The 27,686-nt window shown below is 36.8% G+C and overlaps 1 protein-coding gene across 1 annotated transcript in view; it reads right to left on the reverse strand.

Annotated features, from left to right (window-relative positions):
• Positions 1–233: 233 nt before the first annotated feature.
• Positions 234–27,686, reverse strand: part of LRBA (LPS responsive beige-like anchor protein) — a 368,370-nt gene continuing 340,917 nt past the window's right edge. Inside the window, exons 53-56 of the mRNA XM_054293253.1 lie at positions 12,840–12,941; positions 11,426–11,640; positions 4,105–4,256; positions 234–1,769 (exon numbers count right to left, since the gene is read on the reverse strand). Coding sequence (XP_054149228.1) covers positions 1,679–1,769; positions 4,105–4,256; positions 11,426–11,640; positions 12,840–12,941 — 560 coding nt within the window. The 3' untranslated portion in view covers positions 234–1,678. The remainder of the gene's footprint in view (positions 1,770–4,104; positions 4,257–11,425; positions 11,641–12,839; positions 12,942–27,686) is intronic.

Consider the following 27,686-nt stretch of genomic DNA (forward strand, 5'->3'; position numbering starts at 1 on the left):
CCCACTACAGCCTTTGCTTAAGCCCATCATCCTTGTGCCACACAAAACATGAAAATGTAACTACTGATACACAACAACCACCCCAGTATGAAAATGCAGAAAGCACAGAAAACACCATTTCATACACACCAAAAGTACATTAAATAAACCAGCCACAGCACCCCTTTCCTCTGTTAGGAACATATCCTGAATCACAAGGAACCCAGTACTCCACTGAAGGTCTCAATTACAAATGTAATTTTATTTAATTTATTCACTCAAACTGAATTTTCTCATTCCAAATCTTTACTGAAAGAGAGAGTAGTTAAATGCTTAGAAAAACCAAGAACTGCTCTAGTAGGCAGCTAGAGAAATGTATGTATCAATACAGATATGGAATGTAAATTTCAACTCAGAGATCACAACATACAAAGGAGATTTTATGCAATACAGACTTACAAAACAATAACAGTTCTTTTCACAAATATTTTCACAGAGTTCTGCACAGCAATCTTGTAGAAAAGTAGATTTGTGCAACACCAAAATAACTTATTGTTCCTTAGTATAAATTATTTGTCATTTCCTAAAAGAAAGAGGTAATTTAATATGACTAGGCAGGATCAGACTGGATTTGGTGGTAGCAAAATACGAAAGACATTGTTGCTATAGGCAGAAAAGGAAATCTGACATGTGCTACAGTACTGCAGGGGCACATTCTGACAAAAAAGAAAGAAAAAGTAAAAAAAGAAGAAAGAAAAGCAAATGTTGTGCTTCTGCTGCTGTACAGGGGCTGTGCACCAGCAAGCTCCTGCTGCCTCCCTGCTCTCACAGTCAAGCAGCAGCAATGTGCTTTGGAACTTGCCCCTGCTAAAAAACACCTGCCTCTGTGGGATTCTGGTTTGAAGCCTTCAAACGAGCCTTTCTGATCTGGAGGAACAATCCACATTTTGGTGTGCTTTGAAGGAGATGCCAGGTAGAAACTAAGAAGGATTCACACTTGATGTAACACAAACTCCGTTGCTGATTTCTCTCGTAACTGCACTAAACATACAACTAAAAAAGAACTAATTGTCTAGGCCTAGAAACATGCTTGAAGAGTAACATTGATGGAAATGATTTGCAAAGTTTAAAATTACGTTAACCATAATTTAAATATTACCCCTTGATTCCCAGAAACTTCAGTGCTGATGTAGTACAATCATTTGGAAAAGTACAAGACAAAGTGTGGTACAGATAGCACAGATTAAAATTCCCCCAACACCATAATTAATTTCTGTTATGTTAAAATCATATTTTCCTCAAGGTTATAGATAAAGCTTCAGATGGAACATTTTTTTCTTCATAATATAGCTAGAATGTGAGTTTTAACCATGTTTACTTTAGGTTTTGTTTACATACAGGGATCAAAATAGACTTCTTATTGTGACTAAAAATATAGATTTTTTTTTAACTACAGAACCCAGCAGCTGGTTTTCTGCTTCTGTGCCCTTCCCCCAAAAAAGTCAAGCAAGGTCTACAAAAATAGCAATTAACTTTAAAAAATAGGTTGCTTCTTCCAGCAAATTTAAGTTACATTCAGATGTAAGAGAAGTATTTCTAAGGAGCCGTGCGGCGGCTCGGCCCTGAGGGAGGCAGCGCTGTGTGCAGCCCCCCCGGCCACAGCTGCTCCTGTCAGTGCTTGTCCCGGCCTCTGGGAAGGTCAGTACCTGGTTTGGTACTCGTGGTGCCAGCGATTGAAATCATTGTAAAAAACCACGATGCTCCCGGACGCCATTCCAGTCATTATACACCTGAGGGAAGCAGATTCACCGGTCAGAAAACACACAACGTACATGTGGTCAGCCCAGAGCTACACCTGAGAGCTGGACAACAGAACTGCTCCCCAGCATTCCTGTGCTGCAAGGGCACTTGGGATTCCCCAGGATTACCTCTTGGCTGGTTTTTGGGGGTATTGGAGAGGGTATGAAGCCCTGGTGTAGCAGCAAAGGGAAGGAAGACCATTTCAGTTTCAACTCCCCCAGTTTAAGCACGTCTGCATGAAGGAATTGGGTGTGGGCACAAGCCTTCAGTTGGAAATACTAAACCTTGTCACGGACACATTTCATGAAAAATCCTTTCCTTAGGATTTTTTCTTCTGAGAAGCTGAGAGGCCTCAGGAACAAAATGTAAACAATGATTATCTGCTGCTGTGGAATGCAACAGGTGCATCTGTGATTGGTCCATGCTGGTTGTTTCTAATTAATGGCCAATCACAGTCAGCTGGCTCAGACTCTCTGTCCAAGACGGAAGCTTTTGTTATCGTTCTTTCTTTTGCTATTCTTAGCTAGCCTTCTGATGAAATCCTTTCTTCTATTCTTTTAGTATAGTTTTAATATAATATATATCATAAAATAATAAATCAAGCCTTATGAAACACGGAGTCAGATCCTCGTCTCTTCCCTCATCCTCAGACCCTGTGAACACCATCACAAAAACTGAAGTCTTTGATTGTTTTGGAAGCTCCTGAAAGCAATCCCTGGGCTTTCCCACTGAGACACTCTTTCTGAATTCCTTACCCTTGGCCTGCTACTGGAGATCATTTGGATGTGTTTGAAAAGCCATGACCCTGACACAATACACAATCAGTCTCTGGATCATTTTCTCTACAGTTTCATTAAAGTATTACAAAAATCAGAACTATAAGGATGTATAAAATCCTGGCATTTGGGGAGAATAAAGCCTTAGAATTAATAAATTCAGAGTAAAAGGCTGCAAATCTTTTCTTCAAAACAAAGATTAAGTGTGAGATCATCCAAACATTGCATTTTGGTAGGATCACCTATTTCATGTCAACAGTACAATTTTGATTGTTTTTCTATGACATTAAAATGTCTTTTAAATAACTCTGAGCAATTACCTGTAATTAATCAGTAATTACTCAGTGAAATACTCTGAGTAAATCTCTTCCTTGTCTTCCAACCCACAGTGCATAATTTCTTAACTTGAGGCCATGGATAAATTTCTCTATGCCCTTATTAAATTTCAGTTCATTAACATGCCATTAATGAAAGATTCTCTAAATGCAAAATTTACAAGGTCTAAAATTCAACAGTTTTTGATTACATTTAACAATGTAATACATTGAACAGCAAGGGCTTCTTTTTAATGGAAAACCACTTTATCCAAAATGTCAATATTCTCTAATTATGCTTCTCAAGAAGCTGTTCAGTGTTTCGTTGAAGTTCACAGGTTTTACTGGTTTGGATTTTTTAAAGTTCATTTTGTGTAAGTTTTAGAAACACAGATAAAAATTTTTAAAACATTCAATATGGATTTCAGTAAGTGGAAGGCTAAGAGCCTCAGCAACATGCTTTACTGCATAATGTAGACAACCATAAGGGATTTAGGAGACAAATATGCTTGAAAAGTACACAGAAACACCATTTAGTAAATACACCACAGCACATAAAATCCTAGCCTGAAAGCTTAAGGTGTACAGATGAAATGGGAAATATCCATCTTATAAACAAACAATATTTTTGTGATAAAAGCACTGAAGCATTGTCAAGTACAGCTGCATTGGAAAGTGCAATGTGAAACTGCAGTAAAAATTCTGACTGGTCACCTTCAGCAGGAGGATTGCTTAAAAAGGGTCATGCTGTATGTGGATAAAATAACTGTTCTAGAACTGAGAATGACACTTTGCTTTGGCAAATATATGGATGTGTGGAGGGAACCTTCTTGTGCACCTATTCCAAGCGTTCTATTTTTAACACGAAAGTCTGGAATCAGGAATGTGATTTGTCTTGTAAGGGAAAGAAGAGAGATGAAAGCACACATGTAACCTTCCACCTCCCTGTGACCCACACTGTGCATTGGTGCAAACCAATAACTCAGCCTATCTTGAAAGTCTGCCAAAGAAAGATTTCTTGGATCTCTCTCTCTTCACTACCCAAATTGCTGAAATCCTATAAAAGATTTTCTGCCCTAAATATAACATGTTAAAAAAAAAACAACTTTTGCCAGCACAGAATTCTCAAGGATCTATAACCCACAGAAAATCCCAATTAGAACAACAACAAAAATGCAATTGAATTGTAAATATGTATTCCCCAGCACTCTAGCCCAGCCCAGACTTGGTCTCACCTTTGGTCATAGGACAGGGCCATGGATCGGATCCCAGCATCGCAGCCTGGGTAAGCAAAGAGCCGCTTGAGGTCCCACACCTGCCAGACCATGACAACGCCGTTGTCCCCACCTGTGAGCAGATACTGTCCATCCCGACTCAGCTGAATGGCCTGGGGGCAAAGCACAGGGACATTTGTCATATAAATGTGTGTGTGGCTCTTACTTCCCCACTTTTCCTTTCAATAAAAGGTTTCATATTGATAGCTGAATGTCCAGGGAGACTTTGATGTCAACACAAGCTTTTGGAAAGCAACATTATTGTTATGTTATTTTACCCAGCAAGAGAATTAATGCACAAATCTCCAATATATTAGATGTCACTAGTTAAGTCTCACCTGATCTGTGATTTATTCCATGTTCCAAAGATCCAATATGAGGTCAGCTAAAGAAATTTACTCTTCTAATTAGCTAGATTTACAAGATGCAGCAGCACTGGCATTAAAATATAGCACCTGACATTCCCCCAAGGGTCTTTAATACCAGCCTAGCAGAAGCTGAATGTTGACAGGAACTGAGCTGTTATACGAATCACTGAAATTAATTGAGACCTGCACTTTTAGATTCCTGCACTGGATTAATAAAATAACGATCCACCTCTCTTAACAGAGATTGTGTTCTCTGAAACTGCCTCTGAAAAATTCAATGGCATATACCCTGTTTTGTATGCATCATGGGGACTGATGGCAAACCTGTATTTGAAATCTTTATTTGGGAACCAGATCATGAAGATGGGATATCATTGGTTTTCAGAGTCAAGACTTCTTCAAACAGCATTCTTCAATCTATTTTAGTATTTCTTGTGTGCTATTGAGGAAAAAAATCAAGACACATACTGAATACCCAGAAAAATAATTTACCTTCTTTACCTGAAGACTATACCAGATGATACTACCAGATATTAAATGGACAGGACTCAGGAGAAATCTTTCTTAAAAGAAAGATTTTCCCAGTGTAAATAGGCCAAAATGGGTCTTAAGAGAATTGAACTTGAAATTTTATTAGAGCAAGTGCTAATTTATGGGGTGAGAGATCATGACCCATCTAGCCCAAAGGTCTATCTCCAAAAATGGCAGCAGGAAATGCTGTCAGCCTGGTCAGCATGCAGCCCTTGCCCCCCATGCACCACAGCACCCAAAATCACTGGATTAGGAATATCAGAAAGTTCCTGTTCCCTCTAGTGTCTATTTATGGAAATGCTGCCCATGAATTTTCTTAATCTTTTTTGAGCCTGCTTGTTGGGAAGGATGAAAGTTTGACAAGAAAGTCTCACAGATACGTAAGCTTGGCAGAAAGATTTCTGAATGCAGAACCTGAGAATGAAATAGAGATGGAAGCAAGTTTTGATACAGAAAAGAATTGCTGAGCCAGTCTTACTGGATAACTAAGAAGGCAAAGGGTATGTTAGTTAGAAGGGGTTTTCATGACTTTGAGCAAAGGATAAACCCACCCCAATCAAGAAGATGGTTTTACCAAGCAGAAAGATAGCACAGGCAAACAAGTCTGCCAATGTTGCAAGTAGAAAAAAGGTCTCAGAATTTTCCACTGCAAGAAAACTGTTCTAGCTTAAACTGTAATGTACTAACTTTTAGTGACTGGAGAATAGTAACATGAATATGGTAATTATACTAGTTATGATAGCTATAGGTAAAGGTTAAGGTATAGATTGGTTCTTCTGTACTGAGATGCTCAGCAAAGAAAAGTATATAATGCATTGTAACCAAAATTAAATGGTCTCCAGGTCTGCCTGCAGCTGGAGCTGACAGCTGTAGGGCACAGCTCTGTCACCCACGACCCTGGACTGCTGTAACATCTCAGATGCAATAAACTGCATTTTGGAGAGCTGCCTGGAGTCCCACATCCCTCACTATGGCTCTTACACCTGCTGATGCCTTCTGAGGGGGGAAAGAAATTGGCAGAAGTAATTGCAGGTAATTACAGTATTACAGGTTTATTCCATGTTTGGAGATGATCCTACCAGTTTCAGTGAATACACCACATTCTCATATTATGGAGTTTCTGGAATAAGAGCTCTCCATTCATCTCAGGCATTGCCTTCATCACTCTGTAAACTTTCAGCATTCCCCACCTCAAAAAGCATTGAATGAAGCTGGTTCCCAACACCAACCCTTGGAAGACTCCATGACTGACTTTTCTCACAGTGTGTGAGCATTTTTCCATATGGGTCTCAGTAATTACTACTACAGAAACCCTGAGGATAAAAACTTCATCTGAAAGGAGGCTCCTGTCCTGCTGTTGTGCAGAAAAGAAATGTAAGCAGTAGAGGATACCAGGCCCTGATTTCATAGCCTCATCCTCCAACTGTCCAGGAAAACTGAAAGGTCTGCACCATTTTCCAAAGAAACAAAACCAGAAAGTTGAACAGATTCTGTCATGTGGAATGACATCAGCATGAGTCACCAGCAAGATCAAGACCCTTGAAACTACCTATTGGACCATTATTATCATAATGCCAAGTAAGCCCAAGTGTTTTCCTATGCTCTTTTCCTATTTTCAGATGCCTCTTCTCCACTCTCTTTCTGATTTTTGCTCCCCAGCTTGACTTCTGTTTTTCCTTCTCTGCTCTCTGCTTTTAGATTTGTCCACAATACTCAGCACAGAAACAGCCTGTGCTCCATTCTCCTCCTCTTTCTCCTCTGCTTCCTTATCAGTTCTTCCCTTTCTTTGCCCAGGATCACAACCATCACATTTCTTGCCATGGATCTTTTTGCACCTCTTTGTGAGGGAGGATTGGTTGCAGGGAAAAACTGCATCCATGGCCTACAGATGTTCAGTACAGAATACAGATACTAAGCATTATCTACAAATATATTTAATCTAAGGTTTGTGAATCAGCTAAATTTGGGCAGCCTTTCAATGCTGCACACCCTTCACATCAGGATTAATTTGTGATAAATTTCAGCTGGCCCAACTTCTCAAGAGAATGACGTAAGAATGGAGGATGTTCACAGCAGTGGCTTATAAATTCCATAAACACATCCACAAACAAAATTATTCTTTTTGACTAAAAAATTGTCAAGGCAAGGACATTGCCTCAAGATAATAGTCTACAAGCAAAATTCCAGCTCAGATATTTAAATTTAGGAAACAGTAGAAAGAACTGAAGACAGAATTTTGCAAACATCTCTCTACTGAAATCTGTAATTATTTCGGCATTTGCAGTCTCTGCTTATACAGGTTTGCAAATATGCAAAACTTTTTACATAGCTCAGGGAAAAGAAGTTTTGGACTTTTCTTAACACACAGAATTTACAGCACACGCACCACAAAAACTTCAGAGAAACTAAAACACAAAGATGTTGCATTCATGCAACACTGAAGTGTTTATACAGACTGCTGACAAGCCCAGAAACCAAAATATACAGTGTGTGTAAGATACTGCTTTGTGAGCAGCAGTAACTGAAGTCAGACATATTGCACATCTGTATTTTTTGTATTGCTGCACTCTATTACTGCAATGCCAAATACATCCTGTAAGAATTATATGACGTGCGACACTTAGATTAAGATAGAGCTCCTATATTATGTTATAAATTTTGAGTGTTTACTGCAACAACTCCCAAGGAGCCAGAATGGATCACATTGCTGGAATTTTATTTCACACAATAACTTTAAAAGGAGTGTAATTGAAACACAAACATATGCTCTAAACAAAATGTAACTCTGAGCCAAAAAGAAAAGATGATAAACCTACTCCAGCCGTGTTTTGAACTAATATGACAAGACATACATGTAAATTTAGACACAATAAAGCAGAACTTGTAGAGTTTTTCTAATCACAGCTAAGTATGGAAAACAGAACACTAACAAAGATTAGGATTGAGTATTCGGAGTTGAAGGTTCTTCCTCTCCCCCCCAAAAATAAATGTTCCAACCATTAATTGCTTCTGTGACTGTTGATATCAGAAACGTGCTCAGCACCTTGAAAGCACAGGCACAAGGAGCTTGAAAACTCTAATTTAGAGACTGTCTTAGAAGAGTAGAGTAAGAAAGGGGCAGAAAATAAACTGGTAAGACTGAAAATAATCCAGAACATGCATGCACTGAGGGGATGATCACAAGATCTAACTAACCACAGAAGTATTAAACAGATTATTCATTAGAAGCAAAAATCAATATGGGGTAGTTTTCTTCTCTATAACAATAACAGCCTCCTAAGGGTATTTCCAAATTGCAGTGAAGACCGTGACAAATAATTATTTGCTACACTTATAAAATTCAGCTGATGAAAATCCATTAACCTTATGGTCATGGTTCACTTGAATTTTATACTTGAAGCTTTTACTGAAGAAATGCTATATTAAAAGGCAAATTAAAGCCATTAATCTTTAACTCTTCCACTACCTGCAACATACAGTAGGTTTTGTGATCTTTTGATTAAATAAAGTACAAGCTTTGAACCCTTACTAATACCTATGCAATTTTACTACGTCATTGGCTTCTCATGAAGACAAGATGTTGATTTATTTAATTTTTATTTTTTATAAATAAATTTCTCAGTCACTTGCCTATATATATATATATGAAGGGATGAAGGAATGAATGAAGGGATGAAGGAATGAATGGAAGAAAAAGGTGACCCTGTCAACATTTCAGTTTCATGATACACCCTTCAAGATTTAACAAACGAAAGGATGCTTTTACTTCCAAATACTCCAGCTGGTATGGAAGGTGACATGAATCAATTTTACTGTTCTGCTTTTCCCCAGTGTAGTTTATCTGCAATTCTGCTAGGTATGAAACTGAAACAGCCCTGCAACTAATCTTTCTCACAACACGAGATTCAGACTCTCAAATAATCCCCAAAGTGCACAATTTCAGCAATGTTCTAAAAGCTGCATTTCTGACTTGTATTTCCCTGGAAAGTCTCAAAACTTTGCACAAATCCCTTTTAACGTTTCAGGTTTTTGAAAGGCAGTGCTTTGTAAAAAGGCAGAGCTGACACTGTGACAGCCCTGGCTTACAGCAGCAGGAGTCTTGTGGGTACTTCCACATTTCAAAACAGACTCAGGAAAGGAAAATAAATTGGTTCCTCTGGGTGAAACAGCATACAGTCTTTGTTTAGGATAAAATAACTTTACCTCTCAGAACAAGCAGACTATTTAGAGTTAAAGGTATTCATTAAGATATCTAAACACTACATGGTAGATATACTATGATATGCCTAAGCTTCACTGAGCAATACAGTATTTAAAACAAAAACAGGTGGAAGGCATTGATTAGACCCTGAATTTCCCCAGAGGTTCTGAATTTTTTATGGCAGTTTTCTAGCTCAAGAATACAAGAAAGAAAATGAGAATGTTTATCCCAGCATCACTACTGAAAACTGCTAGTTTTACCAATAACATCCTGAAATACCGGCCCATAATGACACAGGAAAACTGAAGCTGTTATAATACAAATTCCACACTTATGACCTTTTTCCTTCCCTTTTCTATTCTCCCCAAGCAAAAGCCAATGAGGAGAGTTTGTCAGCACAGCCCATGGGTAGGTGCTATTCATTTTAAATGCCCCACTTTAATCATGCAGTTGCCACTCTCCTTCAGCGATGATGTAGTGCAGGAGCACTGGCAGAGACGCTGTAGGTTGTTTAAGCGTAAAGCTCAGCTCGCACCACTGGGACGGAAAGAAAACAAAACAAAACAAAATAAACCCCAAACCCCTCTACAAACATAATTCTGGCCCACAGAGAGCAGAACTTCAATTGCTTCCAGCAACATTCCTAAAGCTGTGGGTACTGACTGAAACACTACAGAAATTGTTTTAGCCGACAAGGGATTTCTAGATATTTTACAGATTTGCTGGCCTAGCTGACAACATAATCACAACTGAAAGTGACAGATTATCAACATTATTAATGTAAAAAGAGAAAACACTGAGATATGGTCTTGCTTTATGGAAAGAACTCTGGGATGAAGGGCAGGCTGAAAATCTCAGAAGTGTTTGTACAAGGACGGCCAAAGGTACAATTTCAGGGAATTGATGCAAAAATCTACATTAATTTGGAAAAAATGTCTGGGAACAGAAATATATACATTTTTACTTCACTTCCTCAGCCTCAAACCTGCACCTGTGGCTGCCACAAAACACAGAAGTCAAATGTCCCCTAATCCCACTAGACTGCACTCTCACTATGGAAAAGGGACCTACACAGAGAGTTATTTCTGTATATTCCACCACCAGAATAGCTGACATTCTGAATGGATAACATAGGGATACTGGATTAGCAGAGCATAGTACATTATATGAGTTTTAAAAGATTTTAAGTGGAATATACTGAACTGTACCAGAACCTTCAGTGCTAATGAAGCAGTTCCATACAAACTATTAAGTAAAAATAAGGAAGATCAAAACTCTTTAAAATACATTGACACATTCTTCTATCTTTAGCATGGAAAGAAGTGCTCACAACTTTGCACAACAGCTGAAAGAATGCCAATAATTCTGTGAAACAAACATGATGGCAGAGAGGGATTTTCTTCCTGACATGTGTAATCCAAATAAAGGAAAAACTTTTTAGAGTTTTCAACTCAAGAGAACATTGGAAATCCCAGCATCTGAGTTCCTGGGATCTTCCATCAGATTAAAAAATCAGCTTGGAGGTGTGGTACTCTAGTACAGCTGGCAGCTTCTGCTCTGTTTCATAGGTACTATTAGACAGGAACTGTCAAGAGACCTTCATTTTGTATTATAAAATAATTTTTATAAAGCCATAGTCTTAAAATGCCTCCTGCATAGTTTTGGACTTGCTCCAGGTCTCCTGCAGCTAAAGATGTGGAACTCTGCTGCCCACTTCACAAATGCCAAAGGGCTAAAAGAGCTGAAGCATAGACATATCCCTATAAACTTCCTGGAGCTCAGGACAACACATGCTGGAATGCAGTCAGAGATGCCAAAAGAAAGGGAAAACTAACATCTAAAATAGCATGTCACCAACCTCCTGCCTTCAGACTGAAACACAAAGATGCAGCACAGCCTCTCTTGGTCAGCAATTTGTGATATTTGTATTCTCCCGCTCAAGGAAATGCTTACACAGTATTCTATTCCTTACTTTATGAACAGAGTTATTTTACAGCTAAAACTGTAAAATACACTTCCTAATGTTATTAAGAGTACATGGTCCCCTTAATTTTTTTCAGAATGCTGCTATGCTATGGTCTGGTACCACGTATTCATGGTCTGGCCATGTATCCACCCAACTCCAGCACTGACAGCTTTTCCCCATGCAGCTGGCAGTTAGCACACACTGCAGGACACTCACCCTTATCTTGTCATCTGTTTCCATCGTGGCCTGCAGCCTCCCATTCACACTGAACACACAGAAGAGGCCATTTTCATAATATATGACACAGTGGCCTTCTCTGGAAGCTTGAATGAGTTTTGGTCTCAGGCAGCTTTCGGGACCTTGTAATCTTTCAGGACCTTCTAATGTCCTCAGTAGATCTCCATTCATAGAATGTATGAGACATGGTCCTTCTGGTGAGACAGAATAGGATCTCAGGTTATTGACTCATATGCTCAATTGAAGACATCCTTTTCAAAAATCAAGTAATGAATTCTACTTAAATAATCACTATTATATTACTTTATAATGGTTGTTACCATGTTTAGGTGAATTGCCTGTGACTTTAAGGGTACCAGACACTAGGATAAACAGCTTATCCCTTGAAAGCTTTGCATTAAGGTATAAGTACCTAGATTGCCTTCTGTGGATTTTCTTTTAAAGCAGGTAGTAGTCAATTTTGAGATTTAATTTTGAACAATTAAACATACTAAACCTTGAAAGGAGATTATCAAAACACAGACACACAGAGTAAGAGTAATGAATTTACATATGTAGGTATTCTACAAGTGTATGTTTTCATATTAAGATTGTAAGCCATACATGACCCACTAAATATTTGCTTTTTCAACACATTCTGACAAATACCTGCTTTGCACATAAGACACAGGAGTTCACATGCATAATGCAGAAATGCCCACAGGTACAGACCATGAATACACATAACTCTGAAGAAGTGTCTCTGGGCAACTATTTTAGAAATACTAAAGTAGAAAGATACTAATTCCAAGAAATTTACAGTTTAAAAATAATTGTGAATTTAATTTAAAAATCATATCATTAAGCAAAAAAGAAAATGATACAGAATATCCACAGAATCAACATCACTCTTTATAATTTGCCTGCTAAAAGCAGGTCTTTGAGAATACAAATGGAGCATATTAGAGGTTCTGCAGCCAAGCTGAAAGAGCCTGAACAGAATTACCAGTAGTTTATACACACCCTTCATCAAACAAACAGACCAGTACATTCTCTTTCTCTCAAAATTAATTTTTGCTTCCCCTTTTTGAGAAGTTATCCATTACAACCACTCTTCACCATCCTGGCCCTCAAAGGCTGTATCCAACTATGCTATATGCAATTGCACACTGGATAAACAAACAGAAATAGCAATCAGGAGGGAAACTGATGTGGTTTTCTGTTCTTATAAACATCTGAACAATCCTCAGTTTCAACGTGTTTAAAAAGAGGCTTCAAATTCCACAGCAACTAAAAAAAAATTTAGAAATAAAACCACCATAAAGTTTATAAATTCTACCACCTGAAACTATATTTATCTTGGCATTAGGATTATAGCTTCACAAACAGAAAGAAATGATGAGAGCTTCCTTACCTTTTGAACCACTTATTACCAGACCAAGCTCAGCACAAATGGCAGCACAGGTGATCTCATAGTCATGTCCTGTCAGAACAGCTCGAGAAGTTGCAAAATCACCTTCAGTGAAAAAAACAATAAAAGCAATCTTGGTTACAATCTATTCCCAAAATCACTGCTATCCATCACTGAAGCACCTTCTATTTCCTTAGAGAGGAAATAGAGATCTCTGAGTTCATGTTGCTTACAAATCACATCAATGCTCCTGTTTGCATATGGGAGTGTTGTACTCCTACCTGTGTAGTACAGCAGCAGCACTCTACCTGCATATTTACTGAAAGTCAGGTGTACAGTAAAACCAACCAAAGTTGGTTTTCCCCTCTCTCTCTCTCCCCCTCTAATTTATATTTTCTGGGGGGAGAGATTTAAGTCAATTACTACCATTTCCTACAACAGGCATTAGTAAATGCAAGTATCACTAGTGTAGCTATCAAGAGAAGACACCTAAAGTGCCCAAAGATGAAGGAAAACTTCCAGTGACTGATTTTATTTTAACCTAATAACAGTGCTGAAACCATAGTATGAAGTCTAGGTCTTTGATAGGCAGGCAGTTCTTTGGATGACAGGCAGGATGAATTTCTGATGAATTTGCAAAGAAGTCCCACTCAAACTCAACATTAGTGCTCCTATTAGACGTCTCCCTTCTACAGGAACTGTGGGTTTTTTGTACTTCTCTTTATAATCAAACATACAGGGATACAATAAAAAAGAAGAATTGTACAACTGGCACATTTAAAGGAAAAAACATTATTCTCCAGGTCAAGGCAGAGAAAGGGTAAGCAAATGCTATAAAGCTCTTTAAATAATTTTATATCTTTGCTCATAGGTTATTCACTGCCCTCTTCAAAAGTGCTGGCATTTTAAAAAATCACGAAGTTATTTTTGCATTGCCATACAATTAGCTCATTCATAGCATTCTACAAAGCATATAAACTCCAAAGGATGTTTCTTGGGCAATGCTGTCATGTAGTTTTCAGAAGGTTTAGATGAGTTTTTAAGCAGCAGGGAATAATTTCACTTCACAATGAATCATGATATGTGAGACACCAACAAAGCAGTAAAGCAGTGGTAAAATCAACCTCTTTTTCCACTTGAAAAAGAGGAAATGGTTTTACAAAGACACAGAGTAATAGTGGGACCAATTGACTCCATTACTTACTAAGTTAGCATCAATCAAATTACATTTGGGGTTGTAAATTCAAAAAGATAAACCCAGCATAATGTCATTAATCTGTCCATGTAGAGCAGCATCAGCAATGCTGGTACTGAGTGTTATTAGAGATCATGGAGCTGTATTTAAAGGGATAGTTTCTCAGACTCTCCATGAGAGACTTCTCTGCAAAAGAGGTGTAAGATCTGGGCTTGCATAAATATTTTTACTAAAACCATAAAATCTCCCAAAACATCTGTGCAGCTGCCACATTCCAGTGGTTTTTAAGTAAAGGTCATAATCTCTGACAACACCTCAAATCAAGAATTTTCACCTTCCAAAATTTGATTTATTCTGCCGTTGCTATTACAATTTGTATCAGCAATACAAAATCTTGAAAAGTAAATAAATCTATTTCTTCTTAGATATGGCCACAGACACTATATGTGTGTGTGCATGCATGTACACACCCAGGCAGGTGTGTTGCCAGCACTTTCAATGCGAACATGCTTTAGAGCAATTTGCTGAATCGTTCTAATCTCTTAAGAAACAGTCATTAGAAGCTGTCACTTTTGTTTCATATAATGTTTGAAAAAACAGACCCAAGCCCAGGAAGTATGGCAGACAGTTCAGGAGCAAAGGAAAAAAAAAAACCTCCCAACAAATTAGAAGCATAAGGGTGGATTTAATGACCTCTAGGTACTTCTCAGGTGGCTGATCCTGTGAATTTTGCTCACAAACCTTTCAGAGCAAGTGGCTCTATTGAACCTTGCCCCACCAAACATGGGCTGGGCACCTCAGAAGATTCAGAAATGAGCTCTATATAGCCAAGCCACAAACCTGCAGTTTTAGGGGAAAATGTAACAGCAACTATAACAATCATACTATCCAGTAACAATTTAATGTTGCTGACCCAATTCTTTCTCCTTGTCACTACCAAGCCCTAAAATGTGCCAACTTTGTGCATTTAAAGGTCTTGTTAGTTTGTTTTCTTTTAATGAGCTGCCTATATTAGCAAAATTTTAGAATTCTGGTTTTATTGCTTTCTTCTGCTTTCAGAAATTGAATTAACACACACTCACATAGATCAGCAAGGAATTATTTTAATAATGCAGTTCACATTAATGAAACTTTTGAAATCAGAGAAGTTTTAAATACACAACATTGCAGGAGGTAATGAATGTAAGATGCTGGAGTTAGAAGCACTTATGAGAAGCAATGCCTGAATGAATTATTAGGACTTGAAGATACACAAAATCATAAGAGTAAACTTCTTGCTTACAGCAACTACATTATTTTGGATTTTATCTGCATAAGGCTGTCAGCAACTACATCCATTAAATGTAGGAGATAAGACTCTTAAATCAAGAAGTAGAAACTGAGCATATATATTTATCACAGTTCACAAAAAATAAAATTGCCTAAGTAACGCTCACAGTCTTTTCAGAATTTGGACTTGACTTCAAACATAACAGAGTATAAATCTACAAGTGGAAGGATCAGTGTTTCAAAGATTGTATGAAATTGTTTCCTAAATTATATTTATTATACTAAATTATACTAAAACAAAACAAACAAAAAAACCCGCAAAAATACACCCAACACAAATGAACAAAGAAGAAAACAAAGTATTATCTTTAAAGAACTCAGGATTTGAATAGATACTGTAAAAGAAGAGTCCTGTGAAAAGTCAGGCTGACTCCTTTGATAAGAATGTCAAGTATTTAGGGGTTTCCAAGCCTGATTTCCCAAATAATGGGGTCAACTTAAAAGCTGGTCATAGAGCAGAACAGATTTCTTTAAAAGCTTTTAAACTGTTATTGGTTCAAAAGATTGTCATGGTTTTCAATAATGCAAAGAGAAAATTTTATTTTGTTGCTGGTTTAAGGGGCACCACTTCAAACTTTTCTAAATTGTTTTAGGAGAACAGACTCACAGACCCTTTTGAAAAGCTAGGGAAGTGACTTCAAAGAGAAGAGAGTCTTTGTCCGCTAAGCAGGTTTACGACCACTGATGCAAACCCTAAGTAAGGGCTGAAAAGAACACTCAGAGAATCTTTATGGAGATCCTTAAGGAAGATGAACAAGTCAAATGAAATTAAAGATAGTTCAAATCCTAGCACTAATAACCAGGACACAATAGTTTTACAGATGTGCTTTTTCAGTGTAGGATATAGTGATATCCTCAGACTATCCCATCCCTGGATCACTGCTTGGAGCTGAATTCTGTAACATTCTTAATGCCACATTCACATTGCTACAAATGCCATCAATGATTTATTTAAGTCACAGGAGGCACACATAAAGTTACTTTCCAGTAATGGACAGAATACTTTACCTTTGCAGCAACCATTCAAATTATTTCAAAAGAACTCACCTACATTCCAATAAATAATTTCTGCAAAGCTGTTTTCCCATAGAAAATAACATAAAATATCACTCTTACTTAAGTGACTAAAGTACATTTTAAATCATAAAATTCAAGCTTCAGAAGATAAAAGAAGAGCATGTGATATCATGTCAGCCTGTGGTGATATATCAGTGAAAAAATGTTAGGCTTTTGGAGACTATGTTTAAAAAGGAACAGTGGGATTACGGCAAAGTCAAAACTTTCTTCCAGTTTAATGACATCCAGAAGAAGAAAAGCCTTAGTGGAGAGAACAAGAAATTGGTTTGTATTACTGGGTCTCTCTCTGCTATTTTTTTTAGCTTTGGTGATGTTACAATACAAAGCAGGATCATGACATTTTAAATCCATCAGCAAATTCCTGAAATGGCTGCTTTCTTTATTTTCAGCACTAAGCTGAAAAAGTTGAGCCAAATACAAAAACTCATTTGAAGAAAAATATCTTCCTAAAAAGAAACCAAAAGAGAGATAAGCTAAAAATCTTCACTATTAAATACAAGATACTCTTCCTACTATGTATGGGTGAGATAATATTATGCAACACATTAAAATATAAAATATTTTACTGTGCTCCTTTTTATGTTTTATACTGAGAAGACAGTTAATTATTATGTCATGGCCATTTCTAAATTATTCTCTAATTTCAGAGGTTGTGGAGCACTTTTAAATGGCAAATTAATTATGCAATTTTATGCCAATACAAAATCCAAATCAAATGAAGCACCAGGTAATCTGTCTTTTTACCAATTTCTTGCAAAAGTGATTGAGTGCCTTCTTAGAATGATACATCAACCAAATGAAACTATACATGTAAGAAAGACCTTCTAAAATAATTTTTTTAATTTTCCCAATTTTGGAGTTGCTTTTTATGATTTAAAAATAAGGAAAACAATAAAAGGTTTGAAATAAACATGGGAAGTACAGAGGTATGTACAGAATATAGGATGTCTGGACAAAAATGCTTTCAACAAAATATAGGTAAATAAAGAAAACCAATTTGCTGCTAACGTCCTATGTTGATTATATAGCAGGTTTCAGACTGTAATTGCATTGAAGTGATAACTGTCAAATATTATATAAAGTCTGTGCATTAACATTATTTATAGATCACATTATTGGCCAAATGATTAGAACCCCATTTCACTGGCACAGAAAATTACCTGATGGATGAGAGATCTTGCTCAAGTGATACCACACAGAATCATTGAAATATTCCTAAAGTTTCAGTTTGAATGATCTTTTCTTTGTAAATAAGAATTTTTATATAACAATATAATATTTTCATATTATATAGAAACTTCATTGTTGTCTGGTTCTTCATGTGACACTCCATCAGCATTTCCTCTTAATTCCTTCAAACTACTTCCCATCTGTTCAGACTTATTTTACCACAAAAAGTACAACCTTATGCCAAGATGCAACTTTTGGTTTTATAAAAAAAACACTTCAACCTTGTATTTTCTGAAAAAGGAACAACATCTTTGAACAATGTATCATTCTATCCTGAAGCAAATCTAAACATGCAAAGCACAGGAGATGCTATATTTTGTTCAGTAAGGAAAAAATACATTAGATTTATCTTGTAAGATTTGCTTCAGTAAATATAACCCAGGAGGGCTTACTTAGCTCAGTGTCACTCAGTGCAACAAGTGACCAACATTTAATCAGTATTAATGAGAGATTTTTCATACATGCTGTGTCACAAAAACTACGCTTCCAAAACAAACAGAATAAGAAAGAAGATCTAACAGGCCTTCATAAACTGGGTATTACAATTCAGACTTCAAAAGTCAATAATCCCCAGTCTCTTAATTCCTACACCATGTGCAACACAAAACTTTCTGGAACAGGTTCTCCATAAGTGGGGATTGATCTGCTGCAAGTCCTGGAAGTCATTCAGCAGGACCCCTCCCACTGAACCCAGGCCTTTTTGAAGCCCCTGGAAAGTATCTGCAGGTGAATAGTCGGGGTCAGAGTACACTGATATTTTAATATTTGCACCATCCTGACTTCATAAACTGTTACTTAAGTGGCAGCTTTGAAGTTTTAGAACACTGTCATTTTTATCTAATAATGTTCTAAAACAGGTTTATGAAGGGACTTTTTTGTTTATACTAAAAAAAAGAATTATTTTCTTCATATTTCTCTCTTTTGGTTTATAGTACCATTACCTAGTGAGTTCAAGAAAAAAACACAATAAACCTAAACAGGAAAAAAACTCAAGCAAACAACTACTTCAGTCAGAAACAGCAGCTACTGAGAAATTGTTATAAGATAAACCAAGATAACTACATCTAGTTAAAACCTATACAGTATTTCATAACCTGGGCAAAACATAATCTGAGATGAGAGGTTTCCCATGATACTTTCCCTTAGTTTGGCACATTTTTATGTTCTTTTTATTTCCCCCTATTAAAATACAATAAAATAATTTATTCTGAACTCTGTGCTTGAGCTATTAATTACTTTTATAAAGGTAATTTCAAACCAATACTACCACCAGTAGTATATTGTACTACAGAAATGCTTACCACCTTTACTTACCAATGTAACTGGGAGCGCTGGTGGCATACACCAAGTTCAGAGAACACATAATTTAGCTGTCTTTTCACAAGTAACTCTTAAACCAGATACTTTTTCAATGAAGCAGGCCATAACTCCAGTATCCCCATGGTACTAGTGCTACTACTAGAATTTTGATCCAGAAACACTTAAAAATAATTTCTCGCCAAAGTCAGGATTCTTGTATTGATCAAATAGTTTTTTATAACATTTATGCTGTGATCTAATTCTAGACTATAAATTATATCTTCTGCACTACTCTGTTCTGTCTTACATGGCATAGACTTTAAACTGAATGGTGATTTTTCTCAGCAACCAACCAAGGTAAATAAATGTGATGCATTAGTACATCATCCCGCAACTCTGTATATGGTGCACATTAAGGTTGTATTAATTTACCATCTGAATGTAATTCCTTTTACCACATCAACTATTAGTTACAAGTCATAAATAGAGCATTGTTTTTCCTGGAACTCAAAGGTCTGGGTTGCATCAAGCAGTACTAAACATATTTATCCTGCTGGAAATTCCATGCATCCCATTTTAATAACACCTGAAGCTGGATACTAAGCAGCATCCAAAGTCCTTCTGTGTTTCCAGTCCCAAAATACACACATTCTTGGTTGCTTCAAAACTTGCTCTACAATGCTTCTTTGAATCACTGATTGACAAGTCCTGACACACAATCTCTTAGCTAACTGAAAACAAGGATGATAGAAATGTTACACCTAATACTGTAGGATATACTTTTAGCCAAAACAAATATTTATGGCATACAAACTTACATGCTTATCACTACCAAGCCTCTATGGCTTTTTAACTGCTTTCCAAACTGTCCGTGAAGCTCTTCTCAATGAAGACCTTGTCCCCATAGGTATCTGTGACACAACTTTTGTCATTATATAAATACAAAATTATCTGGCTTGTGTGCCAGCATTGCAGATTTCCAGATATACCAGAATTCATCCACCTCTTATTCCTCATCTCTTTTCCAGTTTAAATATGTGGAAGGTAGAACCATCATTCCTATGTGATTTACAGAGTACTTGGAGGCCTCCATACAATGAGGTTCAATGAAGCCTCAAACTCTTTGAGGAATCAATGTGTTACAGCTGAAAGAAAAAAGGACAGTGACCTTTTGTGGCTGCAGAATTTAAGCTCTCTTCTAGATTCACACAGATTGCCCCAGTCCTTGTTACCTGTGAAGCTACAGGGAACTGTGAGACCATTTACAGCATCAGGGGTTCTGTCCACTAAGCTTTCATGAGGGTTTCAAGCCTAACATTGGCTAATGCAATAAATGTTAGGTAAAAGAATATTTAGTCGTTGCTATGCCTTTCAAAAACATGCTACGGATACTTTTTCCAAGCTTTGTGTATCTTCTGTATGATATACTTTGTACTGAATTGTACTTGTAACACACATAGAAAAATGTAACACTGTGCTTTTTAAAGCCCTTTAAAATAAAAAGAAAAATGTAATCAATTTCTTTTTATGGTCCCACTTAACAAAATACTCCTGGACCTATTTCTATTTCAGTTTGTATGTTGAACTTAAATTCACATTGTATTTTCTCATTATAATCTCAACAAAAAGGCTAAGAAATTATACTACAAATGAATTTTTTTTGCCTTCAAAATGTGAATAGGTATTTTTAATTTTTTACTATATGGTGCTTAGAATCCATTCCTGAGATCAGCTTCAACTGAATGCCAGCAGATGGTGCTCAAGGACTCTAGCTTTAGACACAACATTGTCCTGTCCTGCCATTTTTGAGAAACAAAGAATATTTGTTACATCTGTAGTAAAACAATGCTATACTAACACTGAATTATTTACTGGCTATTTTTTTTTAAGAAAGGCTCACACAATAATGTATAAAATGTGTGCATGGGTAAAAAAACAGAAGTGCTACTGAGCACCTAAAGGAGCATGTGCAGACTGTCCTAAAACTCAGTGCTGGAGCAACACTATTTTCCTACTGGGCTGACTTCAGTATCGCATTTATAGCTGCAGAAATTTCAAACATATTTCAGTATTTTGAGGCTCTGAAAATTTTTAGCTATTCTGGTAGAAAGAAAGTAACAGTTAATAGGAGAATTTTCATTATTAACTAGCCTGATTAACAATTTATGGACATTTTGATACTCCTGCTATTTACACGATAAATGAAAAAGGAAACACTAACAGGTAAGCTTTTTACAGCTACTTCCCAATTCATTTCTTTAAGAGAAGCTGCTATTAAGGAATTTACTTTCAATTTTTTAAAAATAATGATTAGAATTCTAAATTAATATTTATACTACAAACAATCTATGCAAATGTGGACCCTCATTCTCTCTACTACCATTGGTTTTGGAACAAATTTTGAAAATAGAAGTCCAGCTCATGTAGACCTGGCAACCAAGACATAGGTTAATTCAAGATGAGGAAGAGGGAAGAAGGCAAAGATGGGTTTTTTGGCTACTGAGTTAACAGCAGACACAGGACCTGCTTGAAATCAGTGTGAATGTTCACTGCGTGCAGAGAGAAGCATCTATGCAAATCCTCACAGAATTCAACTTTACAGGATTAGAGCATCTGAGTCCAAATAAATTATAACCCACAACATTATTCTTTCATCAACCAACACAAAGATGCTCCTCAGGTATAATTTTGAAGTTTAAATTGCTTGCATTGTCCACTTTAATAATTAATTATGAAGCACTCACAAAAGTTTTAATTTTCCAACTGAAAAATGTCTGCAGCAGTTGATGAAATACAGATGTTTCAACTTATAATATAATTACCAATACAATTAAAAATAATGATTTCTTTAGTTTCAAGATCATAGCTTTAATGTTAATAATGATTTATAATTATTTTATCATACATACACTATACATATTATATATATATTTAATAATAATAATGTAAATTGATAAAAGTCTTGCAGGTATTCAAATATTTATTTAGGAATTCTAGCTAAATAAAAACCAAACAAAAATGCAGTTTCTTTTAAAATTAGCTTGGATAGGAACAAGACTGTTTTTCAGCAAGACAAGCAATGTGATCAATTTTGAATCCTTTGGGAGATTTTGTATTTTATAAATTGAAAAAATCATCCATTTTAAAAATTTGCATCTAAGGGAGACATTCTACACATTTTCAACAGCAAAACTGTTCAGTGAATTTTCCCAATTAAATCTTACTTAAATGCAGTAATTGTATTTTTAAATATGAAATCAGGCACTTACATTCACATGAGTCCTGCTAAGCAGCTCCAACACTAAACCCATTTATTTCCCACCCTTCAGAACACCTGAATATAGTACCCTCTAAAAAATATAAAGCTATGCAATGAAAGCACCCCCATAGTCCTCATGATGCAAATGTGATACATACAGAGAGTAACATTTTCTAGTTTTATGGGCTAACATAAAAGAGGTAATATAATTTGTTTTATTCACATATGTGTGGAAGATCAATGCAATAACTCAGAAGAGAGCCCATTACTATTAGCAGTAGTGATACTGTTACACACGGACTGTACATTTCATAGCACTGAAGATTTTTATCCGTCGAGCCTTAATTTCTTTAGCAAATAAAATTTCTAATTAAAAATATTTTGGTTTTTTCAAAATATGAAAACTAAAACCTAATTGTGAACACATTCCTAGATACTTGAAAGCAATGGAACCATATTTTCATATTCCATTAATAAAGTCAAGAATAGCAGAAAAACACTTTATCTTGAACTGGGCTATAGAAATGCCCACCATTTTTTAAGCACAAACCATTTTAGAAGCATAAACAATGCTAAGACAAATTCACCACCATAAACCTCCCCTTCAAGAAAGTAAACCCAAACAAAATAGCTACACTGAAAAACCCAAAACCTTGAAGACACAGATTTACACCCACTGACATTCATGACTGGCCTCTACCTTGTCCATGTAGGTGAGGGATTATTAAAGAAAACTGGAGAAAATAGGATATTCCAACTACAAAATCATGTGTTGGTAAAGAAAAATCACAAGTATGTGTGTAGAAAGAGATTTGGTGGCAATTTTTAATATATAACAGCTAGAGATGACCTAGATATTATAACCAATACAGCAAAACAAATAAAAAAAACACCTTGCTGAAAGGAATTTACAGGGAAGTGGCAAAGATATGAGAATGTTCAATACACTTTATAAGGAAGAGATCAAGGACAAGATAATTCTAGAAGTATTTTGGGAAAACAGGTTTCAATAAATACAGAATATCCTTCTGTAAGATCTCATGGGCAGTTAAGCCTACAGAAAAGAAAGGAAAAGGTAAGAAGTGAATGCAGTACAGGAATAAGACAGGCAAGATCCCAGCTGGCACAACTCAGAGTTCTCCAGTGACTTTGACACAGGAAAGTCAGGCAGAAAGATCAAAATAAATGAGGTTATTTCTGAAACAGTGTAAGCAGCAAGGTATGATGAGCAAAGAGACAAACCCCAGAGAGCCACACACAGATGAGATGTAACTAACAAGGACATCAAAAATAATATTCTAAAACCATGAAAATATGCCAAGTTTTCTAAGAAGTTGGTTTGTTATTAGGGCAGGCAATACCAGTAGATGATGCCGCACAAAGTACTTCAAGAAAAGGTCAGCTGCAGTCAGACAGCAAACCAAAGTAAAACCAGCAGTGAAAACTGTTGTCCCAACTAGAGAATGAGGTAAGTGTTTGGTACTCAATTGGCCTGATAATAGTGAGATGAGAATACTGTGACAATGAATAATCCCAGAGCTATAAAAATTGTTTCAGGGATATTGGGTGGGGTTCTGCAAGACTAAAAAAAGTATTGTGTTGTTTAAGAAGCAGGAAAAAGAAAAACAAGAGAGTAGTCTGCTTAATCCCAGCAAACAGAAAAAATACTGGCAGAACATTGACATTTTTATATATATACACACAATTTCCTACAAGAAAACAAGGAGATGAGTAACAGCTGATTTGGATTTCTTCTAAACAAATCATGTCAAAGCTATTTTTTCCTTGCAATGGCAAAGTAACGTGACATGTTCAGGGAGACATCACATATTTTTACTTTACTAAGAACTCCAGTGCTGCTCCATGCCAGCAATTGCTTAAGGAAAACAGGGAAGCACACATTCAGAAGATACTATTATATATTGGAAAGCTATATTCTGAAAGCTATTCATTGTCAAAATGGTAAATGTATTGATGGGCATTCCTGAACTGCGTACTAGCTAACATTTGCTTTAATGACCAATTTAATAGAATAAGACTGCAAAGTATATTTGCAGATATGAGTTGCTGCAAGGCTGCTGCAGGACAGGATGAGAATTCAAAGTAAGTTTGACAAATTGGAGGCACAGTCTGAAAAAGAATACACTTCAGAAAGTTTAAAGATGAGATTCTACAGCTAAACTACAAAGAGAAGGAGGCACAAGTGAATAGATTCTTCAGAAAGCACTGAAATTCATACTAGCTCATGCCCATAAAAGAATTGACAGTGTCATGGTGTTTTGAAAGAAACAGATATTCCCTAGGGATGTGAAAAGTCCTGGTCTGTAAAACAGGTTGTTTTCTACTTATTACTGGAAAGGCTTCAGCTGCATTCCTGGGTCTACTTTGAGGAAGACAGTCAACTGAAGAGAGGAACACACAAAAAAAATAGAGGTCTGGAAAAATATGACTTATGGCAAAAAACAAAGAATTGAGTTATTAAAGTTGGAGGCAAAGAATTGTAGGTCATGGCAATCCAAATAACTGGAAATAGCTGCAAGAAGGAAGTAGTTGTTCTCTACACAAAGGAAAAATAGATAAAAGATGATAGAATGCAACTGCTGCAAAAAGAACGGGATACTAGGCTGAACACTGGGAAAAGACTGCTGAGGACAGGGCTTCTAAGGCCCCAAAACGTATTTGCTGTAGTTTCTAAGGGAAGATTGGACAGAATCAGTGGAGATTGATTTTGGCATAGTTAAGCCTTCATCTGGAAAAGAGAACAGATCAGGTGACCAAAGCTCCTGCCCGCCCTGTTTCCTATAGTTCTGTGATTACAAAGGAAAATTCAATCCCCCAACCTAGGAAATGTCCAAACATCAGGAGTTGCCACTTGAGCTTCAAAGAGAAAGTGGGATCTGAAAGTGATGCTCACCATTTGTATGCAAATGAATTCTCTCATCTCTTTTCTCCAGCCATCACACAATCCCTCCTCCCACCCCCCACTTCTTGCCTCCCCTCCACCTCCACTTCCTCAGGCTGGGCAAGGACAAAACACAGCATCTTTCCACAGCCCTCTCCCAGGAATCTACACACATTCTAGCACACAAGTCCTTGTGCATAATGTCACATCCCCAAGTGGTGCCTCGGAGCCTCTAAATACGCAGGAGCCAACCTTGTGTGCCACAGATCACACATGGGCTCCAAGGAGTACCGAGGGGAGGGCCATATCCTCTCCCTCCTACCTCCCCCAAGGCAGCCACATGCCAAGGAGAGGAAAGGAAAACCCCCTTGCACTATGCAAAGTGACTTTACATCTCCACAGTAAATTATGCTAGTTAATGTGAAAGCAAAACAGCTCAAGGCTATTCCAAAGGATACAACTGCTTCCGGTCCTCAGCCCTGCTCTGAATTATTCCAAGGCTTGGTCAGAAATTGTCCCCAGAAACATTTTTGCATCAGAAAAAGGCCTGTGCTCCAAAGTGAAGTAGTGCCATACGTTTACGTTTTCAAAACCAATTAATTTAGAAAGAGGAAAACTTTACATTTGATCAAAGAGCATAATGAAATATTTTTTGCATTTCAGGTTTTAATTTGAGAATGAAAAAAATGATTTAACCTAAATGTAATCAAGCTGTTTTGTGAAGAATAAAATAGTTTCCAGCAGATGTGTCCCATGTAAAGAAATTTCATATCTCTGAGACCTCAATTTGTCAGATTTGGTTTACATTCATCAGTGCATTTGAGAGGTATTGGAGAGAAACTAAATAAGATAGTGAGACTCCATAGCTGTAATTTCTTTAAAAAGTCAGCCTCAAAGTTAAAAGCTAAATTATGTAAATAATTAGTATTTTGTTAACCTTTTTCTTCTGTTAAACCAAACCAGAAATTTTTTTCAAAACAGTCAAGTTAGCTCAAGAATTGTCCTTGATAAAGAATATCAAGCCACTTATTTGTCACGTGTGCCATTGCCCACCTGGCTTGTCAACTTAAGTATCATTCTAAAACATGAATATACAGAGCCAAGGAACCAGAGCTCAGTTCTCTGAAAGTAAAGAAATCAGACAAGTAAACCTAAATAAAATGTAACTGGTGGAATAATGGGTGCCTAATGGGATATTATTTAGAGTAGATGGATCATATCAGCCTGCTGGCTGATGTACATTGAGGCAATAGGTACTATGAGAAGGGGAAAGAAACACTCCCTGGTTTAAATCACTTTTTCTTGAAATTACTCTGGCACCATGATTTGGTAAAGTACCATTAGATGCACATTGCTGTGAAGTCATCTTAAGATGGACATTAGAGATAATTAAATAGAGAAAAAATAGAGAAGAAATATCAACTTTGAGAGTATGCAAAATTTCAGTGAATAGTATTCATTGAAAGCATGAATAAACTATATTTTGAAGTAAAAGAATCCTTAGCTTCAAATACAGAAAGACATTAGACCAGTTAAATATCAACATGCTGCAAATGGATGGAAGTTACAGCTGCAGTAACAGGGCTCAGAACGCAACAAATCTGCTGGTGCTTTCCATTTCTGACACAATGAGAACTAAGCAGAAACAGCTCCTTTCATTTGTCTTTTCAAAAAAAAAAATTTGACTGAAGAGAGAAGCCTACAGACAGCTATTTCTGGGAAAAATTAAACACCCCAGATTACCATCTCTTTGAAGCAGGAACTCTCTATACCCATGTCTAGGACTACGAATAGTGACACAAGATTCCAATTGATAACAGAGCTTTCCAGGCATACTGTATCACAGAAAACCTCATAGAAAGGCAGTTGGTAAACACAGGAGCCATTGCAAGTCCCTAGAAGTCCAAGTCTAATAGAACTACAAGCACAGAGATTTGGCAGGTAGCTACTGTGTGATTTTAAAGAGCAGCTAGAATTGCCTGGCACTGCCTCTGAAAACCGCAAAATTCTAATACCTTAGAAATCTGCATTGGAGAAGACAGTCAATGGATTGCAACAAAATGTACATATTTGACTCAAATAGTAGGTACAGAACCTCAGCAAATGATCTGTTAGGGTGATCAAGGAGCCTACAGCCTCAGGGTCTTGTTCACACAGCAGGCAAGCCTGGCAAGCATAAGACAAGTACAACTTCTCAACTGAGGAACCTACAAACTCCTTGGAGTTCCCAAGTTTTCAAGGTCTGCAAAAATAACACAGAGTTTGCATTTTCTTTAAATTGACAGACTGCAAAATATGTATGAAGTATTCACTCCCTCTCAAGCAAAGCCATATTTATTTAAAGATGCTCATAAAACTCTGCTAGCCACTTCTCAGAAAACCTCCCATCTCTTGAACAGGGCTGCTTGGAAGGACAATAGGGATAGGTTTCACACATCCTCTGCCTTAAGATTCTGCAACTGTGTGAACTGAGGTGCATCTCCTTCAACTTTTGAATAGCTTTCACAATCAACATCAAATAATTTGCAAGTTAAATTCAAATATTCGTTCTGATAATAA

Source organism: Melozone crissalis, unplaced genomic scaffold, assembly GCF_028551555.1.
Source record: "Melozone crissalis strain CALT ecotype California unplaced genomic scaffold, PUWL_Pcris_2 ptg000006l_1, whole genome shotgun sequence".
Taxonomy (NCBI): domain Eukaryota; kingdom Metazoa; phylum Chordata; class Aves; order Passeriformes; family Passerellidae; genus Melozone; species Melozone crissalis.